General features: G+C 62.9%; 1 protein-coding gene across 6 annotated transcripts; it reads right to left on the minus strand.

The window, feature by feature from the left end:
* Positions 1 to 9,393: 9,393 nt before the first annotated feature.
* On the minus strand, positions 9,394 to 27,434 carry ENDOV (endonuclease V). Of its 6 annotated transcripts, XR_007413131.1 has the most exons (11): positions 27,310 to 27,434; positions 26,748 to 26,919; positions 21,970 to 22,104; positions 21,676 to 21,715; positions 20,770 to 20,903; positions 19,555 to 19,623; positions 19,170 to 19,298; positions 17,448 to 17,518; positions 16,685 to 16,743; positions 12,651 to 12,753; positions 11,734 to 12,058 (listed from the first exon to the last, which is right to left on the minus strand). XR_007413131.1 is itself a non-coding variant. In XM_049114535.1 (10 exons), exons 1-10 carry the CDS (start codon positions 27,363 to 27,365, stop codon positions 9,524 to 9,526), a joined length of 885 nt encoding a protein of 294 aa, XP_048970492.1. In that variant the 5' UTR covers positions 27,366 to 27,434; the 3' UTR covers positions 9,394 to 9,523. The 6 variants fall into 6 exon arrangements, 5 of the variants coding, with proteins under 5 accessions (XP_048970492.1, XP_048970491.1, XP_048970490.1 ...); XM_049114535.1 differs by lacking the exons at positions 11,734 to 12,058; positions 12,651 to 12,753 and adding an exon at positions 9,394 to 9,543; XM_049114534.1 differs by having other exon boundaries at positions 11,734 to 12,753.
* Positions 27,435 to 27,451: the final 17 nt, after the last annotated feature.

Genomic DNA, 27,451 nt, shown 5'->3' on the forward strand with positions numbered 1-27,451 from the left:
TGCCCCCGAACGGTCACTGTCCACTGCCTGGCCTGCGCTCGTGTGGGTCTGGCTGCCCGTCCTCACGCGCGATGGAGCAGGACGAGCCTCCAGCTGGACGGGCTGCCCGCAGACGGCTAAGCGGGGCCACCATGTGCTGCCAGCCTCGTGGGGAGCAGGGCACAGGCCACCCGGCAGCCAGATGCTCCCAGCCTCGCTGTGGTGCCACGGCGGTTCCTTCAGGAGCTGGAGCCCCGGTGTCCCCTCCTCTGCGCCTGCCGCCTGTCAGCTCCCGTGGCCAGGGTTTTGGGGTGGTCGGCCGGGAAGGGGCGCGTGCTGCCCTGACCTGGGGCGGCCACCTGCCTGGCCCGGGCGGACACGGGCTCTGCCTCAACCTCCACGGCCCTCGGGGCCCCGCAGCAAGGGGAGCAGAACCGGCCCCCAGGTTCCCGAGGCAGCCCCCGCCCAGGGCCCACTGCGCTGGGGCTTCCCCCAAGGGCCAGGCCAGGGGGATCCCGAGCTCCTTGAGGTGGTCGGGGCGGCCGGCAGGGCACCAGCTGGCTCGGCAGGACACGGAGCCCCAGAGACCCGTCCTTCTGCGGCAGGAAGCCTGGGACCTGCTCTGGGGCCGTCTCCAGTTTGCATTCCCTGTGCCCTCACGGGGCGTCGCTGGGCTCAGGGCAGGGAGAGCCGCCCCGCTCGCTCATTTTCCCGCGGCCGGAAATCAGGGAAGCCGGGCTGAGGCCAGGACACGGCCAGGATTGGGGACGAGTGTCCTGCCCCAAGCGAGGAGTTCTGAGGCTGCAGCTGGGCCGGGGCCGGGGCCGGGGTCGGGGTCGGAGCTGAAGGCGTGAACAGAAGCAGCCCCAGCGGGCGGTGGCCGGGCGGCACCTCCTCACCCGGGCCCCTCCTGTGGGGTCACACGGAGCCGCACCCCCCCCAGCATCCTCCTCCCTCCGTGACGCCCCCTGGAAGCCTGTGCCCGAAGCCGGGCCTGGTCACTTTCCCAGACGCAGAGGGGATCCCCGGCCACGGTCACACGGCTTGGTCATAGGCCTTCAGGGTCCAGGTGCAGCGGCGGGCGGGGCGGCCGGTACCGGGTTCCGGGGCGCGGGACACACAGCCAAGGGGCAGAAGAGAGGTGCGGGCCCCCTGGGGCCCCCGGAGGGGGCAGCGGGGAGGAAGGGAGTGGTCCCCACACTGGAGGAGGCCCGGGGCCGTGCCCTGGGCGGGAGGGTGTCTCTGGAGCCCGGGCGCCCCTGGGGGTGGCGGGAAAGGCCGCGTGGGGGGCCCAGACCCGGTGGGCACCGGGAGCCCGGCCCGGAGCCATCAGAACTTGTGAGGCCCCGGGAAGTGTCGTGGGCTTGGAGGCCGAGGCGGCCGGGGGCACAGCCGCACTTGGGGAAACCGCTTTTCAGCAAGTGCCGGGAGCTTTCTGGGAAGCAGGCGGAGTATAAATCATAAACAAACGCAAAGTCTGCAGGTGGGCGTGGGCCGGCCGGAAGAGGGAGAGACCGCAGGCAGAGACCTCACCGTCCCAAGCATCTGGAGCCGGTACCCCGACCTTGACCCCACTGCCCGGTGGCCTGGCGGGTGGCGGGGGGGTGGGGGGGGTGGGGGGGGTTGGGGGGGTTTGGGGGGTGGCTGCTGGGGCTCCTGCAGAGGGTGCCGCTGGGCCCTCAGGCCTCAGGGAGCTGACTTGCCAGGCCACAGGGCAGACCCTAGGCCAGGGTGGAGAAGGCCCCCGGGCTCCTGCCACCCGAGGAGGTGCAGGCCTGAGTCTCCCTCGGACAAAAACAGGCCCGGTGGACACTCATCCGTGTGGGAGGTGTCTCACCAAATGTTTGAAAGGGAAAAAAATCCCATTTTCTTAGCTTTTTTTTTTCCTTTCTATTTTTTGATTATTTTTCTAGATGACTTCATTTCTAAGAAGGGTGTAGGGGAGAGAAGGAGGACAGAGGGAGGGAGGACATGCGCCCCGAGGAGAGCCAGGCGCGAGGGGAGCAAGGGTGGAGGGGGCAGAGGCCGGTGCCGGGACCCAGGGAGGAGCCGAGGCCTGTCTACCTCAGGGAAGGCGGGTGTCCTGTCCCCACCAGGGTCCTTCCCCCTGCTGACCCCTCCCAGCCAGCTCGGCGCCCACGAGGCCCTGGGCAGAGGGCAGCCCGGCCAGCTGGGACCGAAGGGAGCTCCTCGCTGGCCCCGGCCTCTGCCCAGGGCAGAGCCGGAAGCGGTGGGCAACCGCACACACCGCGTGGGGCCCACAGAGCCGCCCCCGCCAGCCCCCCCAGGGGCAACAGTCGTCAGTGGCTCCGGGAATCCCCTGGACAGCTGTGCACTTGTCGGTGCCACATGTCCTGGAGCCACCTGCCGACCCACGGCCCACATGCGAGACCTGGGCTCCGAAGGCAGAAGTCAGTACCTGCGTCCCGACGCCCTGCAGCCCAGACTCGGGGCACCTTGGGGGGGGTGACCGGGGCGCTTGCCCTTGGGGAGTCTGGGCTGCAGGGCGTCGGGACGCAGGTGCTGACTTCTGCCTTCGGAGCCTGGGCCCGTGTAAGGCGGAGAAGGCCCGCGAGGCGGCCTGGCCGCTGAGCCCCAGGATGACCCGTCCCGGGCCGTCTCCCCGCCCCCGCTGACCTCTGCCTCCACCTTCAGGGGGCATTCTGGGTCTGAGCCTCCGCCACCCTCTGCCTTCCTCTAACCACACTGGACACTGGGGTTGGGCCCCCCGTGAGCTCATCTCAAGATCCTTAACTTACTTATGTCTGCAAAGACTCTTACTCTAAGTTCTGGGGGCACATCCTTTGGGGGCCCCCATCCAGTCCACCCCAAGAGGCATGAGAAATGGGCATGGTGCCCGGGCCGGGGGGGGGGGGAGGATGGGGGAAGGAGCGTTGGGGCAGGAGGGGGAGCCCTCGGACCCCAGGGCAGCTGTGTCAGCACGTCCCAGCTGCTGGCGCCACGAGCACCCCGCTTCCTCCCAGGCCCCGGGCGCCCCTGTCCTTGAGAGGCCGCCTTGCCCCTTCCCCAGGCCAGAGCCCCCGTGCCCCGAGCTCGCCCTTCCCGGCTCCTCCCGGATGGCTGCGCTCCCATCTGCGGCAGCGCAGAGGTGGGGAACCCTCAGGGTGCACGTCTGCGTGCACTCCCGTCCACGTGTCCCGTCCTTGGACCGCCTGCCAAGGAGATGCCGACGGAGGAGGGTGCAGCCCCTCGGGGCGGGACGACCTGCGAGGTTCCCACAGGCACCCTGGGGCTCAAACGCCCGCGCCCCGCTCCGGCCCGTGACCCCTTCCCGCCAGCGCCCCCCCACCTCCCCGTTCGCCAGGCTCAACCCACGTCAGAGCTTGAACCCTCCTCAGAGCAGGGAACTCAGCACCTAACAAAATGGCAAATTTCACGGACAATCCCGTGTCCTTCATTGAGGGAGAGCCCGTCCGCGTCCGGTAACTTGATCCAGGACAAAGTGCTTCATTTCTTCCCTTTCTTGAAAAGCGGGGCTTGGCCCCTCCGCGCGCATCACCCTCCCTAGGAGGGTTTCTGGCCTCCCGATGCCCCACCTACAACATCAAGGACACAGGTCCTTGGGTCATGAGACGGCGACGGGGGCACTTTGGACAGTGTCCCCAGCACCATGCCTGGGTCAGCGGAACTGAGGTAAGGACCGCGCTGCCCTGCAGGTGACAGGCTCTCTCTGCCCCAGGGGATGCGCAGCCATTTGGTCACCTCGACTGCCTCGAGCCGGGGCCACCACGGACAGTCACCCTGCCACAGCGCAGCAGCAATGTCATACTTTGGAAAAGAAAAAGAAAAAAAAAAGGCAACCACCAACAAGCGGAGAGGCTGAGTAACAGCTGAGCTGAGTCACGCCGGGCGGGCGGAGGCGGCTGCGGGCCGGGGGGGCGGGGGGGCCGCCCGGGGATGGGGGGAGGCGAGGGGCACCCGGGCCCACCTGGCACCCTCCCCTGGGCTTCTGGACTGGGCAGGGGTGTGGCGCCGGGCAGCCACTGGTGGGGTGGTTGGTGGGGAGCCCCAGGAGTCGGGGGAGCCCTCCCCACCGGCTCAGCCCCAGCAGCCCGGGGCCTCCCCCGCCTAGTGCTCCTGTGCCCATGAGGCGGCGGCCGGGGGCAGGAGCTCGGCGGCCTCGGGCGTCTGGGCCCCCAGCGCCTGTCCCCTTCCTTGTCAGCCAGGAACCCTGAGCTACGTACATTCTGGCGCCTGCCCATTGGCCCCCGCCCAACCCCCCGTGCCCTCCCGGGCCTGTTGGGCTGTGGGCTGTTTTCTCCAACCTCCCCACCCCTGCGCCCTCCCCCGCAGTGCCCCTGAGGGTCCCGAGTTGGGGGCCCATGGCACCCAGGCAGGCCGGCTCCCCTGCCTTCGTGCATCCGGGCCCCATGACCTGATAGGACCCTCACTGCACGACTCCAGCCGCAGCCAGGCTGCAGGTCCCGCTTGTGCGGCACCCCACGGGGACCTGGCCTGACATTTGGGGCTACCCTGACCCCTCTGGGGGCCCCAGCCTCGGAGCACACGGCAGTTGCTGCCCACGTGCCCTGGACTGTGCTGGTGTCCCTGCCACCCTCATGTCCTGGCGGGGGGGGGGCCTGCAGATGGCAGGCGTCTCTTTGCTGAGGACACCCCCATCCTGCTGAAGCTTGGGGTTCAGGAGCTGGGAGGCACCCCGGAGGTGTTCCTTGAGGCCCCGAGAGGGGCCCTGCTTGCCCGAGGCCATCCGGCCAGCAGCGGCAAGTGTCCCTGCCCTGCCCAGTGCCTCAGCGCCCTGCCACGTGCCTCACCCCACACCCGGAGCCCCTGTGATCCCAGCCCCCTCTCCCTCCCCAGCACTCCCCGCTCCCCCACCGGCCTGCCTCCGCCCCCACGCTCTGGCGGGAAGGGGTTCCTATGGCACCCCTTCCCCCGCACACACTTAGCTCACTGGCAGCCCATCTGCCCCGAGACAGTTAGCAGCAGATGCCTCCTTGCACAGCGGTGCCTGAAGTGAGGCAGCCCTGCGCTTGCCGGACGCGAGCCCTGCCAGCCAGGCCCAGGGGGCTCACGCAACACTTGGCGGAGGCAGGGGACCCCCCCCCCCGGAGGGCCCACAGGGCTGCGGAGTGGGGTGTGGGCTGGAATGGGAGCTGCCCTTGCAGCCCCCAGCCCTGCGCCGGCCAGGGCTCCAGCTGCCTCGAAGGGAGTTGGCGGGTGAGACGCTCTTAGCAGGCTGCACACCTCGGGGGGCAGGGTTCTGCGGCTCTCGGACTCCCTGGGGAAGGCCCGAAATGTGGGGGTGCTGCTCCCAAGCCCCCGGCCATCCCCTTCCCCAAGAAGGAGGCTGGCGGACCCCCTGGGCAGACCCCACAGGAGGCCCGGGCCCTCGGCTGGGGTTGTGGGGCAGGTTTTTTGCTGTCAGCTGGCCTCAGGCCCCGGCCTGCTGGGCCCCAGGGCCAATTCCAGCCTCCCCCTGCTCCCTCCATCTCCAGGGGCTTCCCTTACTACCACTGGACACAGGTGGCCGAGCAGGGTCAGGGTGTCTGGCACTGGGCCTGCTGGGAAGAGGTGGCCATCGTCCCTGGAACCATCCACCATCTCCCATGCACGTGGCCAGTTGGCAAGGAGCCTGGTTTCCATGGCAGCAGCCTCTAGCCCTGGGTCTGGGAGGAAGGGCCGCTGAGGACCCCGGAGCTCAGCCTTGGCTCCCGCCCTGCCCTCCGCAGCCCTAGGAGCGAGCTCTGTAGCCGTGGGCGCCCAGCCACGCCCTGGGGTGCCAGCCTCTCACGGTGGGGGGGATGGACGGCGGCGGCTGCTAGGCCCCCACCCACTGACGCGGGGCGGCGCACTCACGCTCCATCCCCAACAGAGACAGAAGAAGGAACTGGCCGAGCCTGGAGCTCTGGGGACTCTGGTTTGACATTAGGTGGAATTTCCTGATTCTGGGAAGAAGGAGAACAGTTCAGTGATCTGCACCCGGGGCTGCTGGCCTGTCTTGCTCCCGGCCTGCGGCGCAGCGTCCGCGTGAGTGGTGACGGAGCGAGAGGCCGTGAGAGCCGGCCTGCCCGGGGCAGAGGAATGGACGACTCGACCCCTGAGGACTCCCTCAGCTAGGACCCCAGAGCCACGAAAATCCAAGCTGCCCCCCGCCCCGCTGCCGTTTACCGTGTTTTCCTCCCTCCTCCCAGCGCCCCCGTGTGTGGGGCGAGCGTGCAGACACACACACACAGACGCACACGCCCCCGGGCCGCCTCTGCTCCCCTCACATCTTGCCTTTGTTTTGCTTCAGCGGGGCTCGAATGGGGACACGCTGCACTCACAATTGGCAGCTTCCTCCGGTCCCCCCACGGAGGTGCCATATGTCAGTGTCATGAATAAGCACGAGGCTCCGGGGCAGGGAGGGCTGGGAAGTGGCAGCTGCCAATCACCGCTGAGGAGACGTGAGGGGGCCATCCCTGGGTGGGGGTCGGCTGCACGGTGGGGGGAGGCCGGGGGGCACAGCCCGGGCCGAGCCACGGGAACAGCGCTGGTCCTGACCCAGAGGGACCGCCGCGTTCCTGGAGACCAAGCAAGCCCGGAAGGCGCGGTGGCATTGGTGGCCCCCGGCCCTGCCTGGTCCGCCTGTGTGCCCGCTGGCCAGCCCACACCACCTGCTCCGGGATGTCCCCCCCGCTCCCGGGCCACATCCCTCGTGTTCCTCACTCCCCGGCCTCTTCCGAGGAGTGGAAGAGGCTCCATCCGAGCCCCCCCGCCTGCCCTGTGAGTAGCTTGCGGGCCGGGCACCCGGCCGGGCACCTCTGCGGGGCACTGCTCACTCTCACAGCATCGCTGGGAACCAAGGATCACCAGCCCCATTTACAGGTGAGGAAACTGAGGCCAGAACAGTTTAAGACACTGCGAGTCCTACAGGCCCGTGGACGAGCTGCCCTCGGCTCAGTTGGCCGCTTCACTGGCCGAGGCTCGAGCCTGCGCTGTGCTGGGAGCCTGCGCCCGGCCGCCCCGAGCCCTCACCCTGACACCCGCCACTCCGCCTTGGCCACCCTGCCTGCGGCTGCACTTATGCAGCTGGGATCCTAGAGCCACCACACAGGTCACGGTCCCCTGAATGCACACTGGTCCCTCGCAGCTCGGTCCCATCCCTGACCAGCAGCGACCAGGTCGGGCCTGAGCCCGCAGGTGGTCATGAGGTGAATGAATGATGGACAGAGGCAGGCTGCGAGGCAAGAGCAGCGCACCGAGGGGCCCTTAGCGTGACTGCAGAGGTGTGTGTCCTGGGGCGATGGAGGCCGGACCCCGCCCCCCTGGGCACCCCAGGCCTCTGCCTTCATTCCAGGCCCTGCTGGAGGCTGAGGCGGTGACTGCTGGGGATCAGATTAACCGCTCCAGGTTAATTGGCTGTCCCCCGCTACCAGCATGACAGATCCTGCTTGACATTTCCCTAGATAGTTGATACCCAAGTAATTTGTCATGGAGACCTTGTTATATGCCAACTAGGTCCCCTAAGCCGTCAGCGTCTGTGCCCCAGAAACAAGATTGGCAAGTTAATAATGGAACCTTAATCACGCTGTCTCCTGCTGGCATTGGGAGAGAATTACCCAGAGACAAGATGGGGCATCGCTGGGCAGAGGCCCTGCTTTCTAGGGCCTTGGAACAGAGCATCCTGAGAGATCCTGAAGCCACTGCCCCTTCCCGAGAAGGTCCCCTCCCCTGGCTCCCAGCGGGGTGTGCCCTTCCTCTGGTGAGTGTTTCGTCCACTGAGGACCTCCCTCCATGGGTGCGCTGATTCACTGCCTGGCTCCACCCTAGCCACGGCGATCAAGCCAAGCAGGGACCGTGCTCGGGCTGGGTCAGCCTGTACCCAGGGCCATGGCCCTGGCGCTTTCGCCAGAGCCTTTGGGACTGGAGGGGGCACTCTGCCTGGGAACATACAGGGGAGAATGTAAGCCTGGGGCTGCCGCCAGCCACCCGGCCCCCCGAAGAGAGAGGCCCCCAGAACAGCGCCCACAGGGAGAAAGCAGGTGTGTGGTTCACGAAGTCGCTCTGCCCCTAGCGTGAACTAACAAGCTCGCTTTTGCTTCCTGTGATTTACGTCGGCTTCTGTCGCATGCAATTTGCAGGGTTCTCAGCTCAAACACCTCCAGGCTCTCACCCCAGGATTTGAGCCCACCTGCAGAACCTGTGTAGGGCCTGATCTCAAATGAGCACAGAGGGGCACCCGGGCAGGAAGACAGCCAGGGGGAGGACAGGGCCAGAGCTGGCAGGGAAGGGATTTTTCAGGGTGGCACAGCCTCTGCCCTAGGGAGGGGGTGGCAGGGTGAGGAAGGAGTAAAAGTAGGGCAGGGGCTCTCTGGTGGCACCCCTGCGGCGGCAGCAGCTCCAGCACCACGGACAGCGGCGGCCCCCCCCACCTGCAGCCAGGCAGCCCCGCGGAGCGCATGGTGGCTTCTCCAGGGTCCCTGAGGGTCCCACATCATGAAATGAGACAGTGTTGATAGATACCTGAGGGTCATCACGGTATCCTTGCACCTTAGAGACAAAAACTCTTCTGGGGAGTTTAAGCAAATCAGCCACTTTCCCAGGTCTCTGATGGGAGACCAGAAGGGACACAGGTTTCTGGGTGAGGGTGAGGGTGGAGTTGTTGCTCTCCGATACTCGCTCTCGAGAAGCCACCGGATGGTGCACACCACTAGTGCAAGGGAGCAGACCCAAACAAAGGACTGCTGCACAGAACCCACGAAGGAGGGGACTCAACACAGGAGAGATTAGGGTGGAGACATGTCCTTGGTGATGGGTGTGTAGCAGGTGTACAAGGCAATCGAGAAAGGTGGGCATAGGAGGAACGGCTCGGAGTTAGCTGGGTTTTGCTGCTAACAAATTGTCCCAGAACAAAGATCTAGTGTCTCGCACAGTTTCTGAGGGATAGGAACCCAGGCGTATGCTGGCTAGCTGGTTCTGGTTCAAGGTCCCTCATGAGGCTGCACTCGGGATGACAGCCAGGACTGTGGACATGGAAAGTGTGCACTTAGAGGATGGCTTCCTCACATGCTGAGCGGCTGGTGGGCTCCGTTCCTTGCCATGAGGACTCCACAGAGCAGCTTATGACATGGCAGCTGCCCTCAAAGTGAACGATGAGAGAGAGAGAGAGCGCCATCAAGAAAAAAGTCCCAACAATCAATGTGGCCAGAGGACTGCACAAGCCTGGGGGCCGTGGATCGCTGGGCACCATCTCGGGGGCTGGCTACCACAGGCTCTATGGGCCACAAACCAAATTCAGAGATGGCTTGATGTTTTTCATGTACCAAATAAAGAGACTTCTATTTTTGTTGCAGGGTTTAGGGATGAATAAGTAATAGGCACACAGAAAATAACCCAAAACACGAGGCAATTATTAAGTCCAGGAAAAACAAGAGTTTGTACGAGAAAGATGTTGTTATGATACGTTACTGGGCCGTGAGTAGCATGAACGAAGAAACAATAACACACACACAGAATTAGGATTCGGCCAAATGGAGATGAGTGGAAGGAAAGTGTGTGTGAACAAACTCTCAACAGCAGAAAGTCAGTGGATAATTTCTAAATCTGAAAGAAAAAGAGCAACATTACCATGTTGTTTAGAAGTAAACACCAAAACAAACTAACTAAAATAACAACATTTTGCCTTGGAGAAGAGGAAATCAGGAACAGAGAGGGGTGGGGGGGGAAGGAGCTGCTGGTTTTTCATTACAAGTCTTGCCCTCCCCCACATCCCTGCGTCCGGCCTGGGTCCTCCCGCCTGCCCACAGGGCCCTCCGCGGGCCCCCACCCTTTTCTTCCCTCTCTGTTGCCCTAGGTCTGCTTGCCTGTCTCTCTGGGACAGCGAGCCCACCTTCACTGCCCCCTTTCCCATTCTTCAGCCTGTTGGGTGGGGTAGGATCAGATGGAGGGGGGCCCAGCCCCGTCCCCAAGCAGTAGCTGTCCCTGTCCCCAGCACCGCCTATGGTGGTAAGAAACTGCCAGAAGTTGCTCCTGCTTCCTAGGGAGGTGAACTGGGGATAGCGGGCTGTGCTCCATCATTTCCATGACACCTTGCCTAATTACCCAGTGTGCTATTCATTTGGATGTCAGCGCTGCCGCATGCCTGTGCCTTTAATTAATAATTTGGTAAAACTCCATGCAGGGCCTGGCCAGGGCAGTGCAGCAGGAACTGCTGGGGCTGGGACAAATCTGGAGGGGGTGGGCCCGGCTAGTAAGGGACTCCGCCTCCCCCAGCGAGTGCAGAGGCCTTGGGCTGGAGCTTAGGACTCTGGCTCCTTGTCCACCTGTTCCCACCAGGCCCTGAAGGCCTAGGGGAAGCCCCTGCAGGGACCCATCCAGGAAGAGGCAGGAAGACAGACCCCGAGGGGTGCATGTGTACCAGTGACTGGGGTCCACGTGGGGGGATTAGTTCCCCTGGAGCCCAGGGGCCTTTGGGCCCTGGAGAGTTGGGACCCCAGGAGCCCAGGAGGAGGAGTGAGGGATGCTCAAAGGTGCTGAGGAGCTGGGCTAAAAACCAGGCTCAAGGGCAGCCCCGGTGGCGCAGCGGTTTAGCGCTGCCTGCAGCCTGGGGTGTGATCCTGGAGACCCAGGATGGAGTCCCACATCGGGCTTCCTGCATGGAGCCTGCTTCTCCCTCTGCCTGTGTCTCTGCCTCTCTCTTCGCTCTCTCTGAATGAATAAATAAATAAATCTTTAAAAAAAAATAAAAAATAAAAACCAGGCTCAAACAGGGGTTGGGGGGGATGTCCCTGGGACAGTTGGGATCATGGCCAGGCCTCCCCCTGAGGCCTGGCTTTGGCCTGATCGTGAAGAGCCACTCCCAGCCCTGGGTGCCCTGTATTCCTGAATGCCCCAAGAGAGGGGAGGGTGCATGGGCTGGGGTCCCCAGAGTGGGGAGACCCAAGGGGCCCAGGTGTGACCTGCAATGGCCAGGCCAACCCACCTCACGGGAGCCTCTTATTCCCAGCCCTTGAGCAGGGTGGGGACTTAGGGAAGGGGCGAGGAGGCCACTGGGTTAACAGGAAGATCTATTTGGATCGGACTTGAATTATTGAGTGGCTCAAGACTTATTCTTGGCTCTGGGGCAGGCAGTGGTCTGTGAAGATAGACATCATCTCGGCCCTATTTTTAAGGTTCTGTGGGAAGAAGCTGAGACACCACCCACCCAGCGCCCCCACACGCCCTCTGCACTGGGGCGAGAGAGCAGAGCAGAGCTCCTGAGGTGGGGGTGGAGGGGGCAAGACATGCCACCCAGGAGCCCCCTCCCCACACCCACACCTCACGCTTTCTGGGTCTCCCGAGAATGACCCTGGCTCGCAGGTCCCCACCTGCCCCTCCATCTGCGTCCATCTGTGTACACCGCCCTGCCACCGCCCCTCTGCTGGACCTCCCAGCCTGGCCCACGTCTGACCCCTGCATCCCGATCCCTGAAGCCCAGCCCCTTCTGAGAAGCCCTGGCTGTTTTCCCACTCGTGTCCTCAGGGTGGGCGGGCTCTCAACAGACTGCCAAAACCCTCTACCTCTTTGAGGCATCTCTGATCTGTGCTCAGTGCCTTGGTTGGCCATGGGAAGGGCTGAGGGGCCACGGCACCCCACACTTCTGTGGGTTCTCTACGGGCAGGCCAGCACTGCCCTGATATCAGAGCCGGACAAAGACATCACAAGAAAACTACAGACAAATAACCCTTAGGAATATCGATCTGAAAGTCCTCAACAAAATACCAGCAGATCAAATTCAGCAGCACAGTAAAAGGATTATACATCGTGACCAAGTGCAATTTATTTCAGAAATGCAGAGTGGCTCAAAATATGACAATGTAACCCATGCAGCACAGCACATGACGGAGTGAAGGAAGGCGATCGTTTCGACAGGTGCAGAGCAGCGGACAAACCCAAGCCCCGCTCGTGATAAAGACACAGACTAGGAACAGAAGGAAGCTCCTTCAACCTGAAAAGGGCGTCCGTGAAGAGCCCGCGGCCCACGCCGTCCTCACGGGGGACCGAGAGGTTCTTCCTAAAATCGGGAGCCAGACAAGGACGCCTGCCCTCGCCACTGGAATCCAATGTCCTACTGGAACTTCTAGCCAGACAATCAGGCAGGGAAAGGGCAGAAAAGACATTCAGATCGGAAAGGGAGAAGTAAAACTATCTCTATTTGCACATAACATGATCTTACACGGAGAGCACCCTGAAGAGTGTGTGCACACGTGTGCAACACGCACACACACACAATCCGAGCTAACAGATTGTAGCACAGCTGGAGGATGCAAGACAGAATCAGATGTGTTTCTGCACACACTAGCCACAAACAATCCAAAAACGAAATCAATAAAACAATTCCATTTGTAATGGCATCAAAAGGAATACTTAGGGACAAATTTAATCAAATGAAGTGTAGGACTTGTGCACCGAAGGGGCGCCTGGGGGCGCAGTTCAGTGGGCATCCGACTCTTGATGTCGGCTCAGGTCATGATCTCAGGGTCGTGGTGTCGAGCCCCGCATCAGGTTCTGCGCTCAGCAGGGAGTCTCCTTGGGATTCTCTCTCTCCCCCTCTGCCCCTCCTCCCCACCGTCTCCCTCCCTCTCAAAACCAAACAAACAAAACCCAGAGACTAGCGCGCTGGAAACCACACGGCCACGTGGAAAGAAGCTGACGAAGTGAAGGAAAAGCACCTGGGTCGGTCGGCGCCGCGCCCATCAAGTCCAGCTGCCTCTCAGCCGAAATGGACGAGCTGGTCCTGAAACTCTTACGGAATTGCCGGGGACCCCGCAGAGCCTATAGAAACATTACCTCAGAGTGGGCCAGAGATCGAAACGGAAGGGCTGAAGCCACAGCATTCCCAGGACGTCTCCCTGACCCTGGATTAGGCAGGGGTTTCTTACCTTCCCTTCCTTCCTTCCTTCTTTTTTTTCTTTTTTAGATTTTATTTATTTATTTATTTATTTATTTATTTATTTATTTATTTATTTATTCATGAGAGACACACACAGGCAGAGAGAGGAGCAGACTCCATGCGGGGAGCCCGATGTGGGACTCGATCCCGGGACCCTGGGGTCATGCCCTGAGCCGGAGGCAGCCGCTCCACTGCTGAGCCCCCGGGCGCCTCTAGGCAGTGATTTCTTAAATATGACGCCAAATGCACAAGCAACAGATACACTGGACTTGATCAAATTAAACAGCTTTCATGAACCCAGAACACTGCCTAGGGAGTGACGAAGCAGCCCCAGAGCAGGAGAGCGTGTGAGTCACGTCCCTGAGAAGGCAGCTCAGCAAGAGCACAGCCCCACTTCGGACAGGGCCAAGGATTTCTGTAGACATTCCTTCCAGAAGGACGACAAATGGCCAAGGATCACTCAAGAAAGTGCTCCACGTCCTCTGTCATTAGGGCAATGCACGTCCCCCCCCGCTCCGGGATGGCCAGAATCAGGAGGGCAACAAGAATGTCGGTGACGGAGTGGACACGGGAGCCCCACGGCCTGCTGGCGAGGATGTGGAAGGGCACAGCTGCCGTGGAACGTGGCGGGAAAACTGCATGGCTCTTCCCCAAAAGGCAGACCCACGGCTGCCAAAGGGCCCAGAAGCTGCCCTCCTGGGTGGACGCCTGCGAGGAAATCCCAGGTTCATACAAACACCCGTCTACCTGGCACCCAGAGTTGCCAGGCAGGGGTGGGGGGTGACTGCTAACGGGGACGGGGGCTCCCTCTACAGTGACAGGGCAGCCTGGGAACTAGACAGCAGGTCTGACTGCACAAGAGTCTGTATCTAAAAACCACCAAATTGTCCACTTAAAAAAAAAAAAAGGCTTAAAATGGCAGCTTTTGTGATGTGACTTCAATTTCACAACGAAAACGACTCGGGTGAGTGGTCCGCAAACTTCTCTCCAGGCTCTGGTCTGGTCTTCCCTGATGGGGAGGAAAGAGGGATGGGGACGCCACGGCGCCAGGGCTCTCAGAAGAGCCCCCTCCCACCCCGGGGGGGAGCCAGGGCCACCTGCCCGCACCTGCTGCGACACGACGCCAATCCTCCCAGCCCCCAGGAGGCAGGAGAGACGGAAGGCACGGTCTGGGCCCAGGAGGCCTGGTCCTAGGAGCCCGTCTGGCCCTCACTGACCCCGCATTCGGGGGGCCTGGGGTGGTGGGAGAGGCTAGGAAGAGATGAGGACTCCTGCTTCCCGTTTCTTCCTTCTCGCTGGAGTTGACAGCACAGCCCCACAGACAGACGGCCACCAACCCCGGCCGCCACGGGCCAGCTCCCCTCGGCAGGACTGGCGGAGCCGGGCTCCGCGGCGGCACCGGTGTCTGTAGGGCGCAGCCTTGCCCCGGCCGGTTGGTGAGGGGCAGTAGGGCCAGCCGCCTCCACCTGCACTCCCGACGCCCCACACCTGGTCCCGATGCGCCCCGGGCGGGGAGAGGCCCAGGTGACGTCAGGAGGGCAGCGGGTGTGGAGAGCCCTGCTGCTGGTGGCGGGCAGGAGACCTGGGCAGCGGGCTGGCCGCCTGGCACAGTACCCCACGCTCTGGGCACTGCCAGCTCTCCCTGTCCTGCCTCAGACCCTCCTCCCAGAAAACAGGTGTCCTCCGGGCCTCGCTGGGCCTGGGGACGGGGTGGGGAGAGGCGCTGAGCCCGACGGTGCAGCCCTGCTGGCTCTCAGGACCACGGCTGGCCTTAGCTGCCGCGTGACCCGCCCCTGGAGGGGCCCCACTGGGGCTGCTTGTGCCGGGGACCCCGTGCCCCTCACACCTCACAGAGGCCTACCCGGGACAGACGCTGGGGTGCTGGACTCCCATGTGTTTGTTTACAGGGAACAGGGCCCACCACTGGGTGAGAGACTACATGTAACCTCACACCTCACCCACCAAACCTGGGGTGCTTATGACCCCGGAGAGAAGGCAGGCCCCGAGTGCGAGGTCATACCTCGGAGCTCCGTCAAATGCTGTGTCACACTTTCCCGGGGGACAGCCTTGTGCCTCAGTCCCAAAGCAGGGAGAACGGGGCCACCTTGGCAGAGGTGAGCTGGAAGTCCCACTGTCAGGATGCTGGGGTGCAGGGTCTGAAGTCGGGGGCATAGCACCAGGGCCCGGGGTCCTGCTGAGGAGGACAGCTGGGGCTCCCTGCACACCCCAGCCCCGATGAGTCCCAGGCCCAGGATTGGGAGGAACGGAAGCTAGGCTCAGAAAGGAGAGGAGGTGCCAGGGGAACACCTGTGGAGGCAGCAGGAGTGGGACAGGAGGATGGAAGCCAGCCTGGTCCTCCCCACAGATAGGAGTCCCTGGAGGGCCCCTGTGGAACATGCTGGGACCTGCTCAGCCCACTGGGCCGGAGGAGAGCCCCTGAGCATCTTGGTGGCACCCCACAGCCCCACCTGTCCTGGGCAGTCCTGCTTCCTACTGAGAGGCCCCAAACAGGAGCCGCGACCCTACGTGCCTGCCCCCAGCCACCTGGCCTTCCCTGGTGAAAGCAAGAGGGGACGGCGGCCAGCACCCTGCCGGCCCAAGCCGCAGCCTGCCTCGCTCACTGTCCCCCCCCCCCCCCGCTGCTCCCGGGGGTCTGGGTCCCCAGAGAGGAGCTCACTTCCAAAGGGAGGTGCTGGGGCAGGAAGCGTGGAGACCCAAGGCCGTCCCAACCGGGACCAGCAGCTCTCTGACAAACAGCAAGAGTGGCAAGAAATCATACTTCCCAGCGAATGCCAGCGTGGGGAGGGAGCCTGGGGGCTGCGGCTGGGCCTGCCCCCCACCCACAGCCTCTCAACAGTGAGACACGAGACCCAGACTGGGTGGGGGGCATGTCGCGTCCCCACAGTGGAGGCGGGGCCTGTGCTGAGAAGGGGGGCGCAGCGAGGGGACGCTGATGGCAGTCCAGCCCAGGGCAGACGTGCCCCACCGGCTTCCCAGACGGGGCTGCCCACCTTCACAGCCCCTGCTCGGAGCGGAGGGCCCAAGCCCCTCCCCTCAGATACCAGCGCGGGTCCTCTGGCATCCAGGCTGCCCCATGTGTCCCTGTGCCCTAGCGAACCAGCAGCAGGAGAGCTGGCAGATGGGCAGGGCAGCTAGGGACCGCGCCCCGCCACCCCAGCCGGTGCTCTCCTGGGTCAGGGCGGAGGGGACTCAGTGTGGCCGACTGGTCAGGGGTGGAGACCAGGGGAAGAGCTGGTTTAAAATGAACCCTGGAAAATAAAAAAGCAAAAGCCAAGGAAGCGGTGGTGTGTGCGCCGAGGGGGAGACGGACGGGCGGCCAGGGACAGACAACGCAGTCTGGCAGTCTTAAGCCCACCTGGGCACTTTTAGAAAAAAACAGAAAACACCAAAAAATCCCCCTGAACACTGAACGCCCCTCTCCTGCTCTTGGGGAAGCAACGTGACACTCCCTCCAGGTCTGACGCTCTGTGGCGAGTGGGCGGTCTCCTGCAGGTGGTCTCTGGCCGAGCTCTTGGCCGCCTCGTGACGAGACCTCGGAGCAGGACGGGCAGTCCCCGGGCCCACCCAAGCTGGGGCAGGCCTGCTGCCACCCCGTGCGTGGTGTGGCCAGCGTGCGCTGGGGCCTGGGTGCCCCACCCATCATGGGGGCGCCGTCCCCCAGTCACGACTCCGAGCAGGAGCTGGACGTCAGACAGCTGGGAGTCTCATGTGACCGCTGCACCCCCTACTGCTGCCGGGCTTTCCGGTGTGTCTTCGGGCCTCAGCTGTGTGTCTCAGGGGGGCTGCCCTCACCTGCGGGCTCTTCCGAACCTTCCTTGGGGCACACCTTTGGCTTCTGTAGTTTCTGGCTCCTGGTAACGACATCGAGGAGGGGCAGCATCAAACGCAGAGGCGGCCCGCAGTCCCCCTTGCTCCCCGGGGGGCCTGGAAGGTGCTGCTGATGCAAGAAGGCACAGACCCCCTGTGCGCTCCTGGGGCCAGGCCCCGCACCTGCGCGAGCTTAGCTGGGCCTAGGACGGCCCCGGACTGCGTGGAGAAAGGAGCTGGAGGTAAAGCTGATGGTGACTGCTCTGGGGCTCGCTTGTCAATGCCAGGCCCGGTCCGCATGGAGCGTGGACAGTGGGCCACAGCACCTGTCTCGTGGCAAGCTGTGGCCAGGGTCAGATAACCATCCCCACCGGCCGTGACCATCCGAGCCAGGCTCTCCCACCTGATCTTGCCAGCCCACGAACAACTACGTCTGGCACACGGATAAGGAAACCAAGGCCCAGAGAGCGTCACCACCGCAGCAGCCAGGACGAAGCCCGGGGCCACCTGACTCCCACGGCCTCCCCGTGGAGACCACGACCCAGGGCCGCGCAGGCAGTGGACAAGGCCGGTGGGGGCAGCCCTGGTGGGCTTCAGGAATTCCCGCTGGACTGGAGTCTGCCCAGGCGCCACACCTGCTGCCTCGGCTCTGCCAACCCCCAGGGACTCTGCGTCTCCCAATCGGCCCCACGGGTCAGTGGCCCCACCACAATTGCCCCACACCGTGCCAAGTGCCCCCAGAACTCACCTCTCTTGCTCTGGTGGGGGCCTGGGGCTTCCCAGGGTCCTGCGGATGTAGTCTCGAGAGCGGATGTCAGCCTGGGGAGAGGGTGGCTCTGTGAGAGGTGGTGGGCCCTGGACAGCCTGGCGGAAACACTCTTGTTCCCCAGAGAGCCCACGGAGGTAACACCAGCCATCGCGGCCCAGCCTTTGGGACAAGGACTAGAGCCCCGGGGGTGACACGATGGCAGGTCCCTGAGGGCCTGAGTGGATAGGCTCAGGAGGAGGCCCCGGGTCACCCCCCAGGATCCAGTGGAGCCGCTGGGCTCTCACTGGGTTTGTGGCCTGCGCTTCCGTGCGCTTTGCTTGTGCCCCAGCCCTGATCTCCCAGGGTCCTCCTAGCCCAGCTGGCCTGTCCCTCTGGCTCTGGTCTGCACCAGTGCCCCCTGCCCCCCGGGGAAGTGTCGACGGAAGGTTCTTCCAAGTCACTGGAATGGACAGCATCGAGGCAGACCTGAGGGAGGGGGGCTCAGGCCTGAGCGGAGACCCCCAGGCACTGCCCCAGAGGCCTGGCCTTCCAGCCCCCAGAGAGCCTCAGGGCCCCAGGGCCTGGAGCCAGAGCCAGAGCCATGTGCGGGCTGCTGCTGCCACCTGCAGGCCACCCTGCACACCAGCAGCGGGGGAAGGTCCTGGCCCCCAGAGGCGGTGGCATCTATGAGCAGCAGGGGCGGGGGTGGGGGTGGGGATGCATCACCCCGTGCTGAGCCCTGTGCACCCGCTATCTCCAGGCAGTGGGCCCCGGGGCCCAGCCATGTCGAGCTGACCCAGCACAGGCCGTGGGGACACGGGGGAGGCAGCAGGTACCGGGGCACCGTGGTGGGAGGATTCCAGGCCCTTGGCCCTCTTGACCTACCGCAGCACCAGCAGGAACCTGGGCTCCAGGCCTGGGCGGCACAAACCAGCACCTTGTCTAGACGGGCTCCCCTGGCTCCTCTGAGCCACCCACAGAGCCTCTGCTTGTGACTCACACCCAGGTCCCTGTGGGGAAGCCTTGCTCGTGGGCTTGCACTACCCTGGCCTGGCTCCGGCCACACTTTCCTGAGTTTCCTGCTGAGACTCATTCCCACCCTAGGGCCTTTGCGAATGCAGGTCCTTGGGCCTGGACCACCTTTGCCCCTCCTCAGACTGGTCTCTTGCTGAGGAGGGCTCCTCACGGGTGCTCATTCCATGGCTTCTCTGGGACACATACCCACCCGTGACTGCTGATGCCCGGTCCCCACCCAGGCCACTGACGCAGGCCCACGGGCAGCTTGTGCTCACCTCTATCTCCTACAGGCTGAGGTTTTTCTCAGCCGAGCCAACCTGTTCCCCAAAGTTCTGCTCTCGCCCACCCCCGCTGCCGATTTAGGTGCTGGGGGCCCGGCACAGCCACCTCCTGCCACTTCCTGAGGACTGTGCCAACACAAGCCTTCCTCAGCACTGCCTGCAGCCCTGCAGGGGGCTCCCTCCCAGGCTGCTGGGCAGGTCGGGCCCTGAAGGGCTAGCCGGGGGCTGGCAGGGGTGAGCTGCCACCAGCTGAGGCTCCTGATGACCCCAGGACGGGTGCAGGAGGCTGAAGTGGCATGTAGGAGCACAGTGGACCATGGGGCCCGGCAGGGCAGGGCCCCAGGATGAACTCTGGTCACCCCCTAGGGCGTCCCACAGGTGCTCCTGCTGAGTGGGGAGCAGATGGTGCATGTGGCCCACCCACCTGGCGCACGGGCTCCGGGCTCCGGAACCTGCAGCAGCTTCGGGTCAGGCGTACAGCAGACTCCAGGCTTATCCTGTGGCCCACGGAGACGTAGAGGGGCTTGCTGCTGTGGCTGTGGCTCTTCAGGGCCTAGGACAAGGAAGGCAAAATCAGAGCACAGTAGAGACAAGCCCTGGGGGCTCCAGGACAGATGACATATCAGCAAGTGCAGCCCAGAGGTCCTCTCAGCACAGCTGAGGGTGGTGGTGCGGGGGTTGAAGGCACTGGGCACACCCTGTGTGGGTTGGAGTGGCAGGGGGAGGTGGACAGGGTCTGGTGCACACGAACAAGTGCCTGCATGTTTGTGGGTGCCGCCTCCTTGGGGTGCGGGCCGCTGGCCACTCACCATGCCCAGGACAGTCCCAGAGCCTCCTATCAGAGGAAAGGTGTCTCCTTCAGCCTGTAGAAGTCGTATCTAGAAAGCAGGAAGAGAAAGCATGGAAAAAGTCTTTTTTCGGTGAAGGGCAGGCCTGTGTTTTTGGAGTCGGACGCTAGGCAAGGAGGGGAAGGGCTCAGGTCCGCACATGGTCTGCAGCCGCTTCTTGCAAAGCCACGCAGCCTAATGGCTGTCCTGCGAGCGGACTTGGTGTCCAGGAGGACATCCCGGCGCCATCTGACCCTGACCAGGCCCTCGGAACCCAGTTCTCCCCTCCTTGTTCTGCGGCTGAGGAATCGCGGGGCCTGGAGAAGGGGCGGCAGGCAGTCCACCCAGGCCACAGTGCTAAGGGTGGAGGTGCCAGGCAGGGACGGAGGCCTGGCGAGCGCCCACCCTGCCTGGCTGGTGGACACACAGGTGCTCCCCTCGGGCCAGGACCACTTCCTGCTGCTTTGTCTCCTGTGAGGAATTGAAGTATGTTTGATTCGACCCAACAAGTCTTTTAGGGGCGAGCATTAGTCCACTGAGTGACTCAGAAGCCTCCTAAATTTGCTCTGGGCTCCCCGTCAACTCCATCAACAACTGTTCTGTGCAGGCACAGCATTGCCTGGAGAAATGAGACAGATGTGATCATTGTTCTCCGAGCCTGCCACCCAGCGGTAGAGCTGGATGTGTCCCCGGGTCTCTCTGGAGTGGGGTGTCACATTCCCAGTGCCAGCCTTGAGGCCAAACGAGGGAGATGCTGGGAGAAGGTGGGGCAAGGAAGCTCCGAGGCAGGCCGGGCAGCAGCGTCCTGCAGGCCCCGCGCTGGGGGCGGGGAAAAGCACAGAGGGCCACACGGACTCCCAGACGCCCTGTGCCCAGTAACTGGAGGGCCTTCCCCTATAGGAGGTGCCACAGCAGCACAAAGGTGGTGGTGATGGGGAGGCGAGCACGTGCCCAGGAGGCTGGGGGAGCTCAGCGGCTACTCCTCCACGCTGGCAGTCTGCGGTCGTGCCCCACGACCCACGGGGGAAACAGGGCACGCACAGAGAGGTAGGGAGCCAGGATGGTGAGGAGCGCGCCAGCAGGCCAGGGCTGGACCAGAGGTGTGTACGGGGCAGGTCACTGGGGCCGTCCGAGCTGCATGCCCCCCAGGCCCTGTGCTCGCCCTCCCCGCGGGCAGGCCATCGCCCCATCCCTCACCTTCTCCTTGTGCTGGGCGTTGTTCTCCAGCCCGTCCACCTGCAGGAGTTTCTTGGCCACCCCAATGCAGGGCAAGTCCGTGAGGATGCCAAGGTGGCAGGCCACCCCAAAGCCTACAGGGGCAGAGGGTGAGGCTGGGCTGGAGGGTCAGCGAGCCTACCAGGCTAGAGACTGTGGAGACGGAGGGCAAATCAGAACCCGCTGAGTCTCCCCAGGTAAACAGAGGCCTGTGGGCAGACTGAGGACCGGGACAGGACTGGGAGAGCCAGCTCGACAAGGGACATGGCCCCCTGCCCCAACCTCACGGTTGTCGGGCTGGGGTGGAAGATGCTCCTTCCTCCTGGAGAGGTCAGGAGCCTGATTAGCTCATGATACTTCACCCCAGTTCTCCTCCCACTTTCTGGCACTTTCTATCCTCCTGTTTCTTTGGCAGCTGCCGTCAGGCCTCTGCGTCACCCTCCTGACACACACTTGGGGCTCCCGCCAGGCAGTGCGCATGTGGGCACCCAGCTCCCCCTGCGGACCCACGCCCAGGCCCATGATGGAGGGGGAGAGCTCCCCTCTCCCTCGGTCGCTCTCCGGAGCCGGCATCCCAGTGCCCAGTTGGGTGCAAGCTTCTCGGTGTCAGCGGGGAACGGTTTCGGTAGAAGGCCTGTCACCACTCAGTGGGCAGCCCATCAGACAGGCCAGCGAGGCAGTGGTCAGGGTGCTGGCTGGGCAGGCAGGAAGGAGGCGGGCTGACAGGAAGCGGGACTCTGCTGGCCGGGAGCCCGACAACGAAGTCAAGGCCAGAAAGTGTGGCCGGGGCCCGGCTGGCAGCAGAGGGGCCTGGGCGGGTGCGCACACTCTGGGAGGACGGGTCAGAACTGGCCCCTCCTGGGCCCTGTCTTTTGGGAGCAGGATTACCTCGGTGGTGGAGAACCCCATTTCCATCCACAAAGAGGACCTGGAAGAGCCACAGGGGAAAGTCAGTCAGCCAAACGGCCCTCACCCATCAGGCCAGGGAATCCTGCAGCAAACAGTCTGGGATCACCACTCCCGGGACAGGCGGCTTTTGAGAAATTCTGATCCCTCCCCTCCAGGTCAAAGTACATCTTCCCAGCGAGGTCAGAGGACTCCCCGTGCAGTGCGGGATGCAGCCCGCAGAGGCCGTCCCTCCTGGGCGGAACCGAGGGCCCTTTTTGCAGTCGGGGTACCTGCCTGGGGCACCATGTGGGGCTCCTTCTCCTGCAGCCGCTGCACCGCATCCACCAGGAAGGGCACCTCTCGGAAGGCCAGGAAGCCCGACATGTAGGGAGCCGTCAGGTTAACCATGCTGCAGTCCTCATACACCACCTGTCGCCGGGCATCCAGGTCACGGGTGGGCGCAGCCTCGGCCCTTTGTCTCTCAGGCCTGCTGCTGCGGCCATCCCCCTCCCCAGCCCCCGGGCCCACTACCTCCAGCCTCGCCTATCTGGGGGGAGAGTGCCTGGTGTCAAGGTGATCCACCGGGGATTCAGCCTGCAGCCTCCCGAGGTGCTCGCACACCCGCTGCACCAGGCCCTCCTCCTGGGGCGCCCTCTGTCCACCGCGTACCTGCCTATCGGGGGGCTCAGGGAAGACAAAGGGCAAGAGGCACGTGTGTGCCACCAGAGCAAGGGCTTGGATGTCACTGTTGCCCATGAGCGGGGACTCGGGGGAGGAGAGGCCGGGTCTTCACAGGGCCTACAACCGCATGAAAGGCAACCCCGGCTCTACGAAGGGAGATTTCAAAGAATCCAGAAAAGGACAAGCGGCTTTCAGAGCTAGACAGTGTGAAAGAGGAAGGGTCCCGAGGGACAGGCAAGTGTCAAAGAGGCAGTGAGGCCGCCGGAGGAGCCAGCAGGGCGCCGAAACCACCACCTGAAGCTCCCTTGTCGCAGGCCGAGCACGGGGGCGGGGGCTGGGGCAGCCTGGGCACCATGCAGGGCCTCGGAGCGCTCGGGGCCTCGGCCGACCGCGGCCCAGGGAGAGGAGCCCGGCAGCTGGCGGCGGCGCCCACGGCAGGGTGACCCCACGGGGACGCACTGCAGTGTGGCCTCTCACATCGTTGCGGCCGCTCACGTCTGACCTGCCCGCAGAGGTTCCAGAAACCCGAGGTGCCAGAGCCCGGCAGACACCCAGCCCGGGGCGCACAGAGCCACGTGGCCTCCCCGCGGGGCACGCGACAGCCAGGGCACGGCAGCTGCGGGTCCAGGCCGGGCGAGGACAGGCAGGGACCACGGCAGGCAAGGACGGCACCGGCGGGGGCGCCACCCAGGCCGGCCTCCACATGCCCGCGTGAACACGATTCCCCGCGTGACCTCGGACGGCGGCGGCCCACACTCACGGCTCCACAAACACATGCTGCCCATGGGCGGTGCGGCGGGGTAGACGGCCCATCCTAAATGTGGGGGGGAGCGCGGGCAAACCCCAAACACTAGGGACGGACACGAACAAAAACATGGGCAGATGGATGGCCAGAGCACGTGACTGAAGGGGAAACCAGGGCGGCGGGGCCGAGCGAGTGGAGAGTGCGTAGGAGCCTCCATCCGAGCAACATTCCAGAGAAAAGGAAAGGTGACTCCACATGGTCAGAGCCAGCCGTGAGCTTGGGAGAAAGGGCCCTGGGCCCTCGACCGTCAGCTCAGGGTGAGTGAGAGAAGAGGAGGAAAGGAAGCGGGTGCCACACTGGGCACCCCCTGCCCCGAGCCCACGTGACCCCAGGGCAGCAGGGGACATGCACTGCCCCCTGCTCCCCACCCCCACCCCCGCTGCCCCAACCTTACTCCCCAGAGAGCAGGACCAGCTCGAGGCGACCGGGGAGACGGGACACGGACAGGGTTCTGGAGGTGCTGCGGACCCCGAGGTCTGCTGTTATGTAGGTCCCTCAGGACAGGCCTGTAGGGGGGCCCCCAGGTGAGCTGTCAGCACCTGGGGAGACACCTGCGGATCCCTCAGCGTGCACACACATGCACAAAATACGACATCCATCGGCAACAGCTGGATCTAAGCAGAGTATACGGTGTTCAACGTGTCATTCTTCCAATGTATCCACGTTTACGCATTTTGAAGTTAAATATCAGGAAAAAGTGAAAAACCTCAATTGCGTAATGGGTGTGTGGGCACGATCCGGACGGTCAGTAATCTCCGAGAAGATCTGCAGGTCTCACCCTAAGTCGGTGACGTGGCCCCGAAATACCCCGTCTCTTCGGTGCACTGCGGCCCACCGAACTCAGGTGCAGCTCGGTTCAATGCTGGCGCCTGATGCAAAGATGGACCTGCTGACTGCGGGCCCGCCAGAGGCCCAGCAGCACGGGAGCTGCATGTCACATGGGCGAGCCTCTGAGGACACAGCGGACCACACGGACGAAGCAGAGTGGTGTCCAGATGATGGAAGGGTGGACGTTCAGGAAGGCGGGTCTGCGCTCCGCTGCCCGAGGCACAATCGACAGGTCACAAACATTTCAGCTTCCCACGGAGAACACACTAACCAGGTGTCCGACCATGGGATGGGCTGTTGTGAGGCCCCCATTCATCAGGGGTGCTGAGGACGGGATTCCTGGCTGCACAGAAGACGCACCAGGGCCTCCCACCCCGGCTCTACTCTGTGATCACAGGGACGCTTGCTGAAAAGATTTCCAGGTTGTACGCTTGGAGATTTTTTTTTTTAAAGGAAATGAATTAGGGCTCTGGAATCTATATATATATATACATACATATATATATATTTTAAACTTTATTGAGGTACAATTTACTGCTATAAAGTTCACTTGAAGTGTATAATTCAATGTTTTTATTTACAGAGCTGTACAACCATCTGATGCCCCACAGCACCAATAAACCTTGCCTCTGCTACCAGTCACACCCCATCCACCCCTCTCCCTAGCCCTCAGCAACCAGGCATTTACTTTCTGTCTCTGGATCTGCCTATGGGGTTTGCATCTCTAACACAACTCAGGAGACTGATGGGGGCAGACCCGTGATCAGGCTTTTAGGAGCCTCTGCACCACACTCCGTCCAAGCTCCTTGCCCAGTCTAAGCTCCCACAGCACAGGACGACGAACACTGACCCCATCCCAGGGGCAGGCACTCTGCTCTCTGCCGGGGTTACAAGAGGAATACAGGATCACCCCACCCTTGAGAACCCAGTCAGTGCAGGAACTGTTAATGCAACGGAAGAAGCACCGCATGAGACAGAGACCACGGACAGGGATGAGAGGTGGCTAATCCTGCAGCCAGGACAACAGACGCGGGAGTACATGAACTGTCTTGAGAAGGGAGGTGTCCTAAGAACAGCTAACATCTATCTTTTGAGGACTTACAATGTGCCAACTAACTGCTTTCCATGGGTGATGCCATTCATCCCTCACAGTGGAGCTGGCTATCAACAGTGCCACCATCCTCAAGTTAGAAGAGGAAGTGGAAGGCCTGGGAGTGGGGGTGAAGTGGGAGGGGCAGACGGGAGGTAGGGACGCAGGCAGTCTGGCTCCCGAGGCTGTGGCTTATCCCCAAGGCCATCGTACACACTGGGCAGGGACTCTGGATCCACTAAGACCCTATATCCAGCCCTTAGCACGCAGCGGGCGCTCAGTATGTTTTTGCTGAGTTTGACTAATGGGGTCTTCCAAGTAAAGTGGAGAGACACAAGCAAGAACACGCTGCCTTTGGGAGCAAACAGACGACAGGGAGGGTGAAACTCTGAGCAGCAGAGCAAAGGTTTCCTCGTCAACTTCTTTAGTCCAGGCTTCCTGAACTGTGGTCCCCCAACGAATCCCAGGCATACTGCTGAGTGCGTGTCTGAGTGCCTTCCCTATGGCAGGCGTTGAGCTAGATGCCCAAGGCTACAGCTGGTGGACATGGCAATATGGTTGCTATCACCGTGGAGCTCACATTCTGGGAGGGGAGACACACCCACCAATTCCATCCAGTGCAATAAAGAGGAAAGAGAGGATACTGAGTAACTCCTGGTCTTGCGGGGTGAGGGGGGTGCTCACTGGGGGACCTGAGAAGTGAGCAAGGGTTAGCCAGGAGTAGAAACATCAGTGCAAAGGTCAGGCAGGCAGATACAGCATGGCACGTTTGAGGAATCTGAAGAAGTACTCTGGGGTGGGGAATGGGGGTTGGTGAGTCACACCTACAGCTTTACACTCAGTATGGTCAGATCCCAAAGGGTCCTTATCCTTATTAGCAAGTTCAACCCCACAGAATCGGCACTGAAATGTTTCAAGTGAACTAGGTGGTGACGTGGTCATATTTACTTTCTAGGAGAATCACTTGCAGGCAGCATGGAGAAGGCACCACAGAAGGCGATCCTGAAGGCAGGAAACCCAGTGAAAACTCCACTTGTCCCCTGCAGGACAGGGGACAGGGGCGTAGCCAGGGAAGTGGCGGCGAGGATGCAGACAGGGGGCCAGATTCCTGCAATATTTAGGAGGTGCATAAACGGGGCTAGCGTGGGACAGAGCGGGACTCCATGTGTGAACGCATCTCTGGGGATACAGAGGTGTCCAGGCCGGGCAGTTCGGGACGTGTCGCTGTGGGGTCACTGACATGGGAAGGCCCAAGAGAATAATTAGCCTGAAGTAAAGACGTGAGTCAGGGATCCCTGGGTGGCGCAGCGGTTTAGTGCCTGCCTTTGGCCCAGGGCATGATCCTGGAGACCCGGGATTGAATCCCATATGGGGCTTCCTGCATGGAGCCTGCTTCTCTGTCTCTCTCTCTCTCTCCGTGTCTATCATGAATAAGTTTTAAAAAAAATCTTAAAAAAAAAAAAAATAAAGACGTGAGTCAATTCAGGTTCTAATTCACAGAATCTCTTTTAGTTTCTACTGCCCCGCTTTTTTCTGCAAAGGCTTCCCAACCTAATAAGGAAATCCTACAAAAGGAGAAGCAGAGTTCTACATGGGCGCTGGTCCCCGAGCCCCGCCTCTCTCACTAATGCAGCCCACGCCAGGGAAGGGTGGCCCCCGCGGGGTTACCTCGAGCTCAGGGTAGCTGAGCACCACCAGGGAGGCACAGGCGCTGGCACTGTCGCCCTTCACAAAGGACAGGTCCACGCCCCCGACCCTCTGCAGGCCTGAGAACGCGGGGTCCCGCTGCCACGCCTCCGTGTCCTGCTCCACGAGGAGGGCCTTCAGCTGAGCTTGCTCCCTGAGGGCAGACACATGTCCAGTGGCCTCCTGGCCCCGAGCGGTCCGCAGGGCTTGCGGATCTTTCCTAGGGCACTCCCGGTCTCGGGGGACGCCCCTGCGCGGCCTCACCCCTACCTTCCTGGGGTCGCTCCTGCGCGGCCTCACCCCTACCTTCCCGGGACGCCCCTCCGCGGCCTCACCCCTACCTTCCCGGGGACGCCCCTGCGTAGCCTCACCCCTACCTCTCCCAACCCCCGCCCAGACCCGGCGCCGGAAGCGAGCGCCGCCGACCCTGCAGACTACAACTCCCGAAGGCCCTTTCTTCTGCGCGCCGGAAGCGGGTCGGGCCCCCCGCAGCCCCAAAGCCGCTCCAGCCCCCCGCAACTTGGCAGTCAGCCCGCCCCATTACCGTTTCCAGAGCGACAAGATCTCCTCCGGCGGCTTCTCCGCAGCCTCCCGCGCCATGGCGCGGCCCCCAGGGCTCCTTCCGGTTGCGTCGCTTCCATCTGGCGTCACTTCCGGCGGCCCGCGCGCAGGCGCCTGGCGGTCTT

The sequence above is a fragment of the Canis lupus genome, chromosome 9, assembly GCF_003254725.2.
Source record: "Canis lupus dingo isolate Sandy chromosome 9, ASM325472v2, whole genome shotgun sequence".
Classification (NCBI taxonomy): Eukaryota; Metazoa; Chordata; class Mammalia; order Carnivora; family Canidae; genus Canis; species Canis lupus.

What these genes read in the sequence shown, in the direction of transcription:
- ENDOV (XM_049114533.1), bottom strand. Translation starts at nt 27,365, where the DNA reads ATGGCGCGGGAGGCTGCGGAGAAGCCGCCGGAGGAGATCTTGTCGCTC. An exon ending in ATCTTGTCGCTCTGGAAACG is followed by an intron (nt 26,920 to 27,309) that starts GTAATGGGGCGG and finishes GTCTGCCCTCAG; the next exon opens with GGAGCAAGCTCAGCTGAAGG. An exon ending in TGGGGTTCTCCACCACCGAG is followed by an intron (nt 20,904 to 21,675) that starts GTAATCCTGCTC and finishes CCTCCAGCCCAG; the next exon opens with CCTCACCCTCTGCCCCTGTA.